The 13,975-nt window shown below is 43.8% G+C and overlaps 1 protein-coding gene across 8 annotated transcripts in view; it reads left to right on the plus strand.

The window, feature by feature from the left end:
• The window catches only part of LOC112267350 (rho guanine nucleotide exchange factor 12), a 69,409-nt gene that overhangs the window by 32,463 nt on the left and 22,971 nt on the right, over positions 1–13,975 (plus strand). For 2 of the 8 annotated variants that reach the window (XM_042297078.1, XM_042297081.1), the window contains exons 3-11: positions 1,321–1,341; positions 2,219–2,313; positions 7,615–7,671; positions 8,745–8,843; positions 10,000–10,049; positions 11,239–11,296; positions 11,557–11,759; positions 11,993–12,070; positions 12,821–12,940. In XM_042297078.1, coding sequence (XP_042153012.1) covers positions 1,321–1,341; positions 2,219–2,313; positions 7,615–7,671; positions 8,745–8,843; positions 10,000–10,049; positions 11,239–11,296; positions 11,557–11,759; positions 11,993–12,070; positions 12,821–12,940 — 781 coding nt within the window. The remainder of the gene's footprint in view (positions 1–1,320; positions 1,342–2,218; positions 2,314–7,614; positions 7,672–8,744; positions 8,844–9,999; positions 10,050–11,238; positions 11,297–11,556; positions 11,760–11,992; positions 12,071–12,820; positions 12,941–13,975) is intronic. The other 6 variants (XM_042297079.1, XM_042297082.1, XM_042297083.1 and 3 more) reach the window with 6 other exon arrangements.

A 13,975-nucleotide genomic window follows, 5' to 3' on the forward strand; every position in this document is an offset into this window, starting at 1 on the left:
TGGGTATTGGTTTTTCAAACTCTATGAAAACATTGCTAAATAAATATTTTCCCAGACCTCAAAAGTGATCTACTGATAGGATTGTTAAGCATTGTTGTGGACTTAAATGATCAAAATTGGTGCTATTGAGTGCAAAAACCTGAAAAATCTAGGGGAAACCTGGGAAAACAAAGTAGATTTTTTTTTTTTTTTGGGGGGTGAAATATATATGGAATCAGGCAAAAAAAAAAATACATTTTTAAAAATGTATTGAACCTGTTTTTGTTAACTTGGCAATTCAGTTTAGATCAAATTCTTATTTATAATGACTGCTGCCTACACCGGCCAAACCCGGGCGACCCTGGGCCAATTGTGCGCCACCCAATGGGACTCCCAATCACGGCCGGTTGTGATACAGCCTCAGGAAACGGGAGCTCTGCCAGCAGTGCTCAATGTTTCTGAGAATCTGTCCCTATTTTCAGCCTCTGGGCTGGTGAGGTTAGCTTTTCCCCAAGTCTGGGTCAGTACCCTTGTTTAAGGAAAATAAAAGAGGGGAAAACGACATCATATGGATGCATCCGTTCTCTGGCCTGTTATTTTTATTTCATCCTTCATGGGCTAGCCTATTCATTCATTTGGGTTATAAAAGTTTTTAGCATTTAAAATTGTTAGCATTGGTACATAGTTACCGATGCTATTCCACACATTGGCCAGCAAAAATCAATGTCATTTCCTCCATCAGTTGGTTTCCCATGAGAAGTCTCAAGCTCCTGGAATGTGCTTCCTTACTGATGTAATGGAGCTGAAATGAACAGTGTATAATCTGCTTTTTTCCCCTTCTATATTCTAAGGTCAATCATTGTGATGAATGGTCTCAGCCCTTCCAATCAATGTTTTCTAGATATATTTCAGTGTATCGATTCCCTACTTTCCACCCTACCACTGAACATTAATCCTGGCAAGGCACTACAGCCAGCCAGCCAGTCTGCATCCCAGTCAACAGACCGAGCAGAGCATGACTCAGATTTTATGATCATGACAGTTGTCTGTTTTTGAACCTTAAAGGACATAATTGGTCAAGATCCAAGAAGGGGGAGAAGGAAATTTGACCTGGCAAAGCTTTTAATCTTTGAGCTGGTGTAGTGTCATCAGGATTATTATATTATGATGTTTACGAGCATCAGTCTCGGGAGTCTTGCTTCAGTAGACGTCTTGTTTTTCCTGCTCCCAAGTCTCCTTGCAAAGTACTTGTTTGAGTTGTCTGCTGATGTCATCGTCACTCGGTGATGTTGCTCAAATCGGATTATGACGATTATGACACTCCCCTCTTTTACCTTGCAGGTTTCCCAATAAAGCAAACAGGTAAGAAACCTAATTTCATACATTTACATTTTAGTAATTTAAAAGACCCTCTTATCCAGAGTGATTTACAGTAAGTAGCGAGTCCCCTGTGGGAATTGAACCCACAACCCTGGCGTTGCAAGCACCATGCTCTACCAACTAAGCAAAACGGGACTCAGGCAGCTGCTTTTGTACCTGTGAATCTGAGGTTTCTACCCAACACAGAAGTAATGTTGTAAGCCAAACCACCAACAGAACACACAGGCCAGATTAAGGAAATTAAGCAGCCTTTAGGAGAAGCCTGCCTGCTCTACACACACACACACACACACACACACACACACACACAGTGGTCCTCCTCACTTAAAACTCAGATAGGGAAGGGGGACAAAGGGGTGCCTCTTCTAGCACGACCCATCTCTGCCTAGTCCGGAGAGAAAACGTGCCTTTCACAGCCACATGTATGCAGAGCAGGGCCCGGAGTCTGGCTTTACGACATTCCTCTAACGAGAGCCCATTCACTTGCTCTTACAGACCTACTCAGCTGCACAGCCAGTCCAGATCATCTGTCAAATACAGTTATCATGATTCATAGGATGTCCTCTTCACCTCGTCGGGGGTGGCTATTGAGTGAACAATTTGAGTTTCTTTGTTGTGGGTTTGTGGATATTCCCATAAGCATGGCAGTTATTAGTGGCACTCCACAACATTGAAATGGTATGTTATGTTTCCTATAGAAAAGGACAGTTGTCAGTGTTTTAGGCCTAGTAGCTGCTCACTAATTAAATATTGTTCTTCGATAGATGAGTGGTGGTGCTCCTCCAATGCTCATCAGGTTAACTTTTGTTTACATTTTTCAGATGTTTCCTTGTTTTTACAAAGCTCTCTTTTTTTTCAGAAGCAGTAGCATTCTCAGTAAAGACCACCCCCCTGACAAGAAACCCAAAAGTGATAAACCGTCAGTCTCCGCTTCACATGAGTTTGACCCTACAGGTAAACGCACAGATGAATGGTTCAATCAGCATGATGGGATGGTGTGAATCGATGGTGTATGCTATGCACTATGCTGTATGTTCACTGTGTGGAAAATATTGCCACCGTTTCTTTCTCTGATCTGCACCTGCATTTCTGAATCTTTAAGGGTACCATGTCTTGCGAGAAGTTTCGCTCTATCTGATTTCATAGCAGATCTTTGTTGCACAATCACTTCTTCTGTTCAGTGTTATTGTGCACAAATGAATGCATTATTAATTCAACTTGCTCAAAGCTGGTTGGTGACCTTAATGCGCAGTCAAAAAATACCAGCCAACTTTTTGTTGTTCACTATTGAAATATGGGCATATAAGAGAAAAAGCACAAATTATGTTCGGGTATGATGACTAGTCACCAGCTCTCTTGATACTCATCAAACAATCAGGGCGATTTAAAGATAGAATCCTCGTGCCCTCCAGCTTATCTCAGAATGACGCATTGAACACGGACGTGTTCGGCAAGAGGTTACACAAGACTGGTCTCAGAATGATTGTCTGTTTCACTTCAGTTGACTTTGTTTAGGCCCAAACTCTAGTCTCATTCCCTCAGCCTAAAGCACAGTTACATAGAGAAGCAGCAAGCTATGTCTTCCAATCTTTAGTAGAGTAATATTATCAAAAGATGAGAGATTGGATGAGGTTTTTATTCAGATCTGACTTTGATAGACTTTTCTTTACCCCTGTTGCATGTCCACATTTCTTACTCTCTATATTTCACCTTTTGGCCTTTTTGTGTTTCATGATTCCTATTTCCTAACGATCATATCCGATCAAGACATGATCTTTCACTGGCAGGCAAACACATCGTAGGTTAGAAGGTGAATGATAATGGCAAAGAAGTAATAATCAACATTTTAAATTGAATGGATTTTGTAGATAGTTTTTCATTTATTTTGACCTCCCCACATTATAATTGGAAGAGGAAGTGGAAACTAACGCAGCCTATTGCCTAGAAAGCTAGAGCAGCTTAGCTGGTTAAACAAAGGTTAGCCATGTCAATAAACTTACCAGCAGCTAACTGCAGAGGACAAACATAGGTGCAAGGTAAGCGTTTCATAATCATTTCTTTTGTATTGACCTTAGGCTAATCGATGAAGCCCGAGCTGAATTCCACAAAGCCTGGTCACTATCAGAAGAGTTTAGTCAGCTAGCCAGCAGCACTTGCTTCACTAGTAGCATATAACAGGGTGTCAAATTGAGACCAATTCTCTTTTTCAAATGAACCCTGCACAATACAAACACACATCAATCCAAAACACAATAAAATACTAAATCATCAAACACAAGAGCATTCCCCACTAATGTTTTAAATTCCCTTCAGGGCAGCATGCGTTCAAGCCTGAGCCTCCTTTGCAACACATTACACATCTGTGGAGCATAAAAAGCAAAAGCAGCTCTCCCTAAATCAGAAGCCACCCTTGGAACCTCGAACACAGTCTAATATTGTGCTCTTGTATTGTATTCTATTGTTTTGACTTTGACGTGTGTCGTCAGATACATCGGAAGTTTGTGTCCGAGCGCTTTGTAAATAAACAAAAGGGACGCTGCTCTCTTACAGAGGCCCAATCCACTTTTTGATACAATACGCAGTCTTGAGTTCTACAATTATCACTAGTAATTAATCTAAGTGCACAATGGAAAACAGCATCTAGAGGTTTAATTGTGGAAGCTGCTGCATGCATGTACAGTGCATTCATAAAGTATTCAGACCCCTTGACTTTTTCCACATTTTGTAATGTTACAGCCTTATTCTAGAATTGGTTCAATTATTTTTTTTCCCCCTCGTCAATCCACAAACAATACCCCATAATGACAAAGCAAAACCAGGATTTTAGAAATAAAACTGATATACAGTTACACAACTATTCAGACCCTTTACTCACTACTTTGTTGAAGCAGCAATTACAGCCTTGAGTCTTGGGTATGATGCTACAAGCTTGGCACACTTGTATTTGGAGTTTCTCCCATTCTTCTCTGCAGATCCTCTCAAGCTCTGTCAGGTTGGATGGGGAGCAACGCTGCACAGCTATTTTCAGGTCTCTCCAGAGATGTTCGATCTGGTTAGTCCGGGCTCTGGCTGGGCCACTCAAGGACATTCGAAGACTTGAAGCCATTCCTGTGTTGTCTTTGCTGTGTGCGGAAGGTGAACCTTCGCCCCAGTCTGAGAACCTGCTCCAGAGCGTTCAGGACATCATCAAGGACCTCTCTTTACTTTGCTTCGTTCATCTTTTCCTCGATCCTGACTCGTCTCCCAGTCCCTGCCGGTGAAAAACATCCCCACAGCAGAATGCTGCCACCACTATGCTTTACCGTAGGGATAATGCCAGGTTCGATGATGCTCTTTTTCAATCTCCAAGCAGGCTGCCATGTGCGTTTTTACTGAGGAGTGGCTTCCGCCTGGTCACTCTACAATAAAGGCATGATTGGTGGAGTGCTGCAGAGATGGTTGTCCTTCTGGAAGGTTCTCCCATCTCCACAGAGTAACTCTGAAGCTCTGTCACAATGACCATCGGGTTCTTGGTCACCTCCCTGACCAAGGCCCTTCTCCCTCGATTGCTCAGTTTTGCCAGGCGGCCAGCTCTTGGATGAGTCTTTGTGGTTCCTAACTTCTTCTATTTTTAAGAATGGAGGCCACTGTGTTCTTGGGGACCTTCAATGCAGCAGAGATCTTTTGTTACCCTTCCCAAGATCTGTGACTCGACTATCCTGTCTCGGAGCTCTACGGACAATTCCTTTGACCCCATGGCTTGGTTTTTGCTCTAACATACACTGTGAGACTTTATAGACAGGTGTGTTTCTTTCCCAATCTTGTCCAATCATTTGAATTTACCACATGTGGCCTCCAATCAAGTTGTAGAAACATCTCAAGGATGATCAGTGGAAACAGTATGAACCTGAGCTTAATTTTGAGTCTCATAGCAAAGGGTCTGAATACTTATGTAAATAAGGTATTTCTGTTTAAATACATTTGCAAAAATGTCTAAACCTGTTTTTGCTTTGTCATTATTGGGTATAGATCAATGAGGACTTTTTAAATTTTTATTTAATCCATTTTAGAATAAGGATGTAACAATGTGAAAAGTCAAGGGGCCTGAATATTTTCCTGAAGTCGCTGTATATTATCCCTGTAATCTAAAACAGACAAACGTGGCCTGGACAAATTCATTTCTATTATTTACTGATGGTACAACAGAGTACAATACTGTATAATGTATATACACTGCTCAAAAAAATAAAGGGAACACTAAACTACACAATGTAACTCATAGTCAATCACACTTCTGTGAAATCAAACTGTCCACTTAGGGAGCAACACTGATTGACAATAAATGTCACATGCTGTTGTGCAAATGAAATAGACAACAGGTAGAAATTATAGGCAATTTGCAAGACACCCCCAATAAAGGAGTGGTTCTGCAGGTGATGACCACAGACCTCTTCTCAGTTCCTATGCTTCCTGGCTGATGTTTTGGTCACTTTTGAATGCTGGCAGTGCTTTCACTCTAGTGGTAGTATGAGACGGAGTCTACAACCCACACAAGTGGCTCGGGTAGTGCAGCTCATCCAGGATGGCACATCAAAGCGAGCTGTGGCAAGAAGGTTTGCTGTGTCTGTCAGCGTAGTGTCGAGAGCATGGAGGCGCTACTAGGAGACAGGCCAGTACATCAGGAGACGTGGAGGAGGCCGTCGGAGGGCAACAACCCAGCAGCAGGACCACTACCTCCGGCTTTGTGCAAGGAGGAGCAGGAGGAGCACTGCCAGAGCCCTGCAAAATGACCTCCAGCGTGCATGTGTCTGCTCAAACGGTCAGAAACAGACTCCATGAGGGTGGTATGAGGGACCTGACATCCACAGGTGGGGGTTGTGCTTACAGCCCAACACCGTGCAGGACGTTTGGCATTTGCCAGAGAACACCAAGATTGGCAAATTCGCCACTGGCGCCCTGTGCTCTTCAGATGAAAGCAGGTTCACACTGAGCACATGTGACAGACGTGACAGTCTGGAGACGCCGTGGAGAACGTTCTGCGGCCTGCAACCTCTTTCAGCATGACCGGTTTGGCGGTGGGTCAGTCATGGTGTGGGGTGGCATTTCTTTTGGGGGGCCGCACAGCCCTCTATGTGCTCGCCAGAGGTAGCCTGACTGCCATTAGGTACCGAGATGAGATCCTCAGACCCCTTGTGAGACCATATGCTGGTGCGGTTGGCCCTGGGTTCCTCCTAATGCAAGACAATGCTAGACCTCATGTGGCTGGAGTGTGTCAGCAGTTCCTGCAAGAGGAAGGCATTGATGCTATGGACTGGCCTGCCCGTTCCCCAGACCTGAATCCAATTGAGCACACCTGGGACATCATGTCTCGCTCCATCCACCACAGACTGTCCAGGAGTTGGCGGATGCTTTAGTCCAGGTCTGGGAGGAGATCCCTCAGGAGATCATCTGCCACCTCATCAGGAGCATGCCCAGGTATTGTAGGGAGGTCATACAGGCACGTGGAGGCCACACACACTACTGAGCCTCATTTTGACTTGTTTTAAGGACATTACATCAAAGTTGGCTCATGGTTTTCCACTTTAATTTTGAGTGTGACTCCAAATCCAGAGCTCCATGGGTTGATAAATTTGATTTCCATTGATAATTTTTGTGTGATTTTGTTGTCAGCACATTCAACTATGTAAAGAAAAAAGTATTTAATAAAAATATTTTGTTCATTCAGATCTAGGATGTGTTATTTTAGTGTTCCCTTTATTTTTTTGAGCAGTGTATTTTTCACAGTATTTCCAAAGTTATTCATATACAGTGTAAACAATGGTGGCCCCAGAATCGAACCCTGGGGTACCCTTTTTATTCACTTCAAGGAATTCAGATTTGACCCCTTCTGTCACAATAGGTTCTATTACTGAGATTTTTCTGAAACGACATCCAGTGCCCAGGCCTATTGAGGACAACTTACTCAATAATATAGAATGATCAACTGTGTCAAAAGCCTTTGACAAGTCCACAAACAAGGCATTGGAACATATAGGCTTAGTCAAACATTGTGCCTTAGATAGCTACTTCATTCATACGCAGACAGCTACACTCCTGTCATTCCATCCCATTCATTGTTTATTTGCTAATGTTTTATTTGATTTCTCTGTCCCCATCTTTTCTCCTATAATTTTCTCTTTCTTTTGTTTTGATTTGTCTCTTTTCTTTTTGCACTGCTTGTTGTTCTGTTGGATGTTTTGTTGCTCTGTCTCCCCCGCCTGTGTTATGGTGGGCCAGACGTTCTGGTGCAGAAGAGTGACTGTGTTCTAGCGGAGGGAAAGCCCGAGTCCTGTGGTAAGCTGCTCCTGGTTGGTGTTGCTAGGCTAGCTACCAGCCTGCCTGTAGGCTGGCTGAAACTGCTAGTGCTGTTTCTCTCACTCTCTCTACCTCTTTCTCCCTCTGACCCCCCCTCTGATCCTACCGACCCCCAACCCTTCCCCCAGCCCAGGGCTTGGATCTCACCTCTCGCCTGGCCCAGCCTCTGTCTTTCGTTTTGCTCCCACCCTCCCATCCGTGTCAGCTATACCCCTGACCAAATGTCCCACCCACACGACTCTTTGCACTGCCCCCCTGCTTGGGTGTACACACACTGCATTGGCGGCAATACCCTTGTCACAACAATAATAAAGGAAGGTGTAAGGACCAGCTAGTAGTGTTTTTGTTTGACTGCGCAGGTGGCGCAAAAGTGGAAAGTGTAGGCAAAACTTAGACTTAAGTCACTCATGAAATCATGTCATGACAGTGAATCTGCAGTTTGTGTGTGGTGTGTGAATGTCGTGGGCATTGCTCTCCCCTTTAAGACCCAGCCAGTACTCAACCGTTCCACAGCCTGCCTTTTGGATAAACTCGGAGTACACAGTACCAGTTTTCCACACACTGACCCTGTCCATCCCAGTCAATTACTAACTTATTGCTCTCCAAACACCTGTCTGCTCTTCTCTCCCAGTACAAGAGGTCTTGGGGGGAGGTCAATTGTGCGTGCACTTATGTTTGTCTGCGTGCCTGTGTGTGCGTGCCCTTTTTGTTTCAATGATTTTGTGTGGTTTTGATTGCAGTGCCTTGACATCACAACACACTACATACACTCTTCCACTAACTCTCCACTTGCTAACAGATGTGTGTAGATTAGCCTACAGATTTCAATAACTTGCACTTATTTGACCATAACCGTTACAGTGACCAATGAGTGTAGTGGTTGTCTTTGTTTGAATCCTTCACCCTCGGTTCACAGTGTTGTTCTTTAGGCCTGCTACCTCCCCTTCACACAACACTATTGTGTGTCTGAGTTCACCTACTAAACTGGCCTGCGTTGAACTGAATGTGAGGCCCTGTATGTGACCTCATTGTTCTCTCTCTGTCCTGCAAAGGGCTTGTCCAGCGATGTGTGATCATTCAGAAAGATGAGAATGGCTTTGGGCTGACGGTGAGCGGAGACAACCCTGTGTTTGTGCAGCTCGTCAAAGAGGGTAAGGTCAACTCACCCCCACGATGGGAATAGCCGTGGTCTTTGCCTTCGCTACTTTTCATCCTTCATAGTTATTTTTATGTATGTACCTGGTCACAGGGCCAAACTTTAGCACCAGACCATCAGCCAAATACTGTTAAAAAAAAAAAAAAAAAAAGTTTAAAAAAAACTTAGTAGTCAGGAACTATCCAGGATGTTAGTTTAAGGCTCTGATGTACTACCATATAATCTGTGTGAGAGATGGGAATTCTAGCAGGCCCTGAATCCAGGGCAGCTCTTGTCCCTTATAGAGGCTGATGTCTGTTGTCACTGGGCCAGCAGTTGATGCATAGTGAGCTGCACACATTGGGGACAGGTCTCAATGTAGAGCAGTGTCGAGAGAGCGAGAAAAGGGAAGAGCTCGGGTTCTCAATGTGTGTGTACTCTTATGGATGTTCTTGGTCATGTTTCTCCCATTTTTGAAGTTGTGAAGGCTATTGTCTTTGCCGTGGACACAAGTGGTGTAGGCTGCTTCTCAGTATCCCATACACAGCCCAAAGGTGCTAACGCGCAGTAATGCGTTCATATACATAATACAAGCTTACGCTATATCACTCCTTTCAGTCAAATTTCATGACTTGTTTCCCACACTTTCAAAGTTAGACGGATATAAAATACCTGTATACTCTTTGCAACAGGATGATATTACAGTACACATATAAAGCAGTACCTTGACATGGTAGGAATTTCTGCCTGGTTGCCTAAGCTCCAGACTGGTGTGTGTATAAAGCCGCACTGGTGTTTATGTTGTGATGGCACGGGCACTCATTTCTGGTGCCACCTATGTCTCGGTTGTCTCCTGACCCTATAATATTCCTCTGAATGCTATCTCATAATGAACACTCTCTGGGCTCCTAAAGCTCTGTCTGGGGAGGAGTAGCCTAATGGGGCCCCTTCAGCACCACAACCACTGTTATGGTTAGGGGCCCAGAGTTTCTCCTGGTCAGGTCTGGAAAAACTCAGGGCCCTAGTTATGGTGTAAGATATGTTACGATATAGGATGTACTTCAACATTACTTTTGTAGTGCAAACAGTGGTATTGTAATGGGTATATTGGACATTGTTCATCTTATACACCGTTCTGTGTTTTCCTGACTCTCGTCCCCTCTGATTCCTAGATGGTGCTGCAGAGCGTGCGGGTGTACAGACAGGTGACCGGATCATCAAGGTACACTAATCTATGGAGTTGCGGCCAAAAATAAAGGGCACCCTTGCATTTTGCTTAAATAACTTTTTATTTTTATTTTTTTAAACAAGTTCAGATTGGACAAAACTTTTGGTCCCCACAAATGTTCCCTCTAAGTTGCGTGCTTCTGCGCCGTAGCCCGAGACCATGTGCAACTCTCTGGGACTGCAGCGCAAAGGGCAGAAGAAATATCAGCCCACTGAGAGAAGCACGAGATTGAACATCATTCTACATTAGTCACTTTGAATGCAACACACTGAAACAAAACCAACTTTGCAAGAGATTTTGTTGTAGGCAGAAAGCATTGGTGTATTGCGCATGACTCATCCCATACTCTACAAAGACCTCTACGCAGACCAGTGCGGCATAGCCAATCAGTGCTGCAGTAGGCCTATATGCAAATAGGCCATTGCCATACATGGATCTGTGCCATTTACTTTGAACTGGACTATGTTTACAGCTGTGGTCATGAGTAGATGTGCTTGTTTTGAGACCAAAGCAAGGGCTGCATGTAGCAACATGTGCACATTCTGTTCATATCCTTTGCTAGTTAGTGGGTTATTAGCCCAGTTGCAGATCATTTGTAGTCAGCAGTAGGGGAGTGATTACTTCCTACAAGAGCACCAAACTTATACAATTCTAGCTAGACATCTTTGAAAAGTGAGTCAGATAAATAGCTTCTTTCTTTTTTTGTCTTAAGTGGGCAGTGTTGTATTTTGAAATGGGCTTGAATAAGCTAGGTAGCCAATTTCAACTTATTTAAAAAGAAAAGGGAATTATTTAAGAAACATTTGCCAATAGTTTTGGCCACAACTGTATTACATACCACTTTCATAGTAGTTGCAGGGTCCTGTTCAATTGGCACAAAACTGAAAATGTTTTGAAATGGAAAAATGAAAATTTCTGCTCTTTGGATACGTTTCTTGCCTGCTGATCACGGCTCGGGTGCCTTGTTGCCTTCTCCTTATATGCTCCAGTCACACAACTTTGTTTTGTGATCTGAGGTTTCAAGCCAAAACACCAGCTCCACAATACCACCTGCTGGTTGGATTAGAAAAAACACAAACTAAGTGTGTGTGTGTGTGTGAAGGGGGGTGGATGATTTAACTCATTTGATTTCCAGGCAGCATTGAATGAATTCTCACACTATTACTTTTTTCCTTTCTTCCAGGTGAACGGGACCCTAGTAACACATTCAAACCACGTGGAAGTAGTAAAGCTCATAAAATGTATGCATTGTAGAGTGACTTTAGTTTTATTGCTTGTTATTGATATCGGAAAGTCATAGCCTGGTGCCTATTTGTGCTGTATTTCCAGCTCATATGGCCGTTGTTGTGCCAAATACCATACAAGTTAGCAATACAGCACAAACATCTGTGGCCAGGCTAGGAAAGTCATGTAATGATAGTGAGGATTAGGCCAATTATTACACACACTTTTAGTTTTAGTTTTTTTTTACCATACCTCCGTATCCATCTTATTTCTTCAGCGGGTTCCTATGTGGCCCTCACAGTGTTGGGGCGACCCCCTGGGTTGCCCCAGATCCCCCTTTTGGAGGGCGAGGCTAAGGTGGTGTTCCTGGGGGCCCACACAGGGTCGTCCTCTGTCACCTCTCCAAACTCCCCTGGACAGCCAATGGGGGAGCGACCATACAGCCCCCATGACCGCATCACCTCTCCTCTACCGATATGGGTATGACTGCCTCTTAACATCTGAGCTGCATTCCTCCTTTGAGCTCCATCTTCTTTCTCCATGTCATCCCTCTTTGCCTGTCTGCATTACAGGGTTTGTTTACATTGTTTACATTTGTTTGTTCCTTAAACTCTTGTCTTCCCCTGCTTCTTTACTCAATGTTTCATTTCTTCCACTGTGTGTTTGGTTCCATGTCCTGATCAAGCCCTGTGTGTCTTATTCCCATTGTACAGGAAGAGAACAACAGCGTACACAACCAAAAGGTGCACATTCTGCAGAAGATGTTGTCCAAAGAGCAAGAAGATTTGCAGGTGAGCATTCTATCTGGTGCAGGAGAAACCATCTCCGTTAGTATTTGGGCATATGCAAAATTTGGGGCCCGTATTCATGAAGTGTCTCCGAGTACGAGTGCTGATCTTGTCTAAAGTAGGAGTGCTGATCTAGTTTAGCCTTTTTAGATCATTATAAGTAAGAATTCATGGAAACCTGATCTGAGATCAGCACTCCTACTCAAGACTGTTTATAAATACAGGTCCTGGTCTATAAAGTGTTTTTCAGAGACCGCTCACTCTGGACATATGAGGTCAATGTTTTGTAGTTGGATGAGATCAAATTTTGAAGCATGTGAAGTCATGGTCTTTGTCCTATAATTGTATTCTAATAGGTTTTGAGACGATCAGGACAACACTGGCGTGTGTGTGGCTTGTGTTGATAAGAGCAAGACTTTTCCTGTGGTTTTGGACTAGAACAGTCACTCTATTGCAGGCAGCCACTCAGAGAGAACCAGTCAGAACCCCCCCCACCCCCCCCCTAGTGCTTCACAGAGCCACATTTCCCACTCCACTACGCACACAAAGCACATTACTGCGCTGCTGCTACGTGTGTCAACATGACATTACCAGCACAGTATAGCCACAGCAAGTGTGTTGAAAAAAAACACTTTTTTGTAAATTAGTACAAATCTATACTGTTTAAAGTAAAAAATGATTTTATGGACTTGGCTACTTTGGATTCCAATAATGTCTGACTGAGTGTCTCCGCTGCCCTCTCCCTCCCTACAGGCAATGAAGGAGGAGTACAGCAGGAATCCGACGCCCAAACTACTGAAGGACATCCAGGAAGCCAAGAAGCACATTCCACAGCTGCAGGGGCAGCTTAGTAAGGCCACTCGGGGAGCACAGGTAACTCGCATCACCCCCACGCCCTGAATAAATAAATTCAAAAACATACTGACGTTTTAAGTTTTAATATTGTAATATGTATTGTTAATAACTAATAGTTAGTGTGAGAATCTGTGGTTTTCTGTGAGTGCCATGATCAGGCCGATGCGTTTTCCCTGACTATAACCCTACCAGGTAAAACTCTGGGCCCAAGTTTTAATCTGAGCCTAACCATGATATTTCTTTCACCAAGGTACTTGATCTGCATGTTCTGCTCAATTTATGTACACTATATGCTTTGAAAACATGACAATATACACTACATGAACAAAAGTATGCGGACACCTGCTCGTCGAACATCTCATTCCAAAGTCATGGACATTAACATGGAGTTGGTCCCCCTTTGCTGCTATAACAGACTTCACTCTTTCGGGAAGGCTTTCCACTAATGTCATAACATTGCTACGGGGACTTGCTTCCATTCAGCCACGAGCATTAGTGAGGTCGGGCCCTGATATTGGGTAATCGATCTGGACAAACCATTTCTGTATGGACCTCGCTTTTGTGCAGGGTAGCATTGTCATGCTGAAACAAGAAAGGGCCTTCCCCAAACTGTTGCCACAAAAATTTAATCACAGAATTGTCTAGAATGTAATTGTATGCTGTAATGTTAAGATTTCCCTTCACTGGAACTAAGGGGCCTAGCCCAAACCATGAAAACAGCCCAGACCATTAGTCCTCCACCAAAATTTACAGTTGGCGTTAAGCATTTGGGCAGGTAGCTAGCATCCACCAAACCCAGATTCGTCCATTAGACTGCCAGATGGTGAAGCGTGATTCATCGTTCCAGAGAATGCGTTTCCAGAGTCCAATGGCAGCAAGCTTTACACCACTCAGCCAACACTTGGCATTGTGCTTGGTAATCTTAGGCTTGTGTGCGGCTCCTCAGCCATGGAAACCTATTTCCATGAATCTCCCGACGAACGGTTCTTGTGCTGATGTTGCTTCGAGAGGCATTTTGGAACTCTGTATTGAGTGTTGCAACTGAGGGCAGGC

The sequence above is a fragment of the Oncorhynchus tshawytscha genome, linkage group LG14, assembly GCF_018296145.1.
Source record: "Oncorhynchus tshawytscha isolate Ot180627B linkage group LG14, Otsh_v2.0, whole genome shotgun sequence".
NCBI lineage: Eukaryota > Metazoa > Chordata > Actinopteri > Salmoniformes > Salmonidae > Oncorhynchus > Oncorhynchus tshawytscha.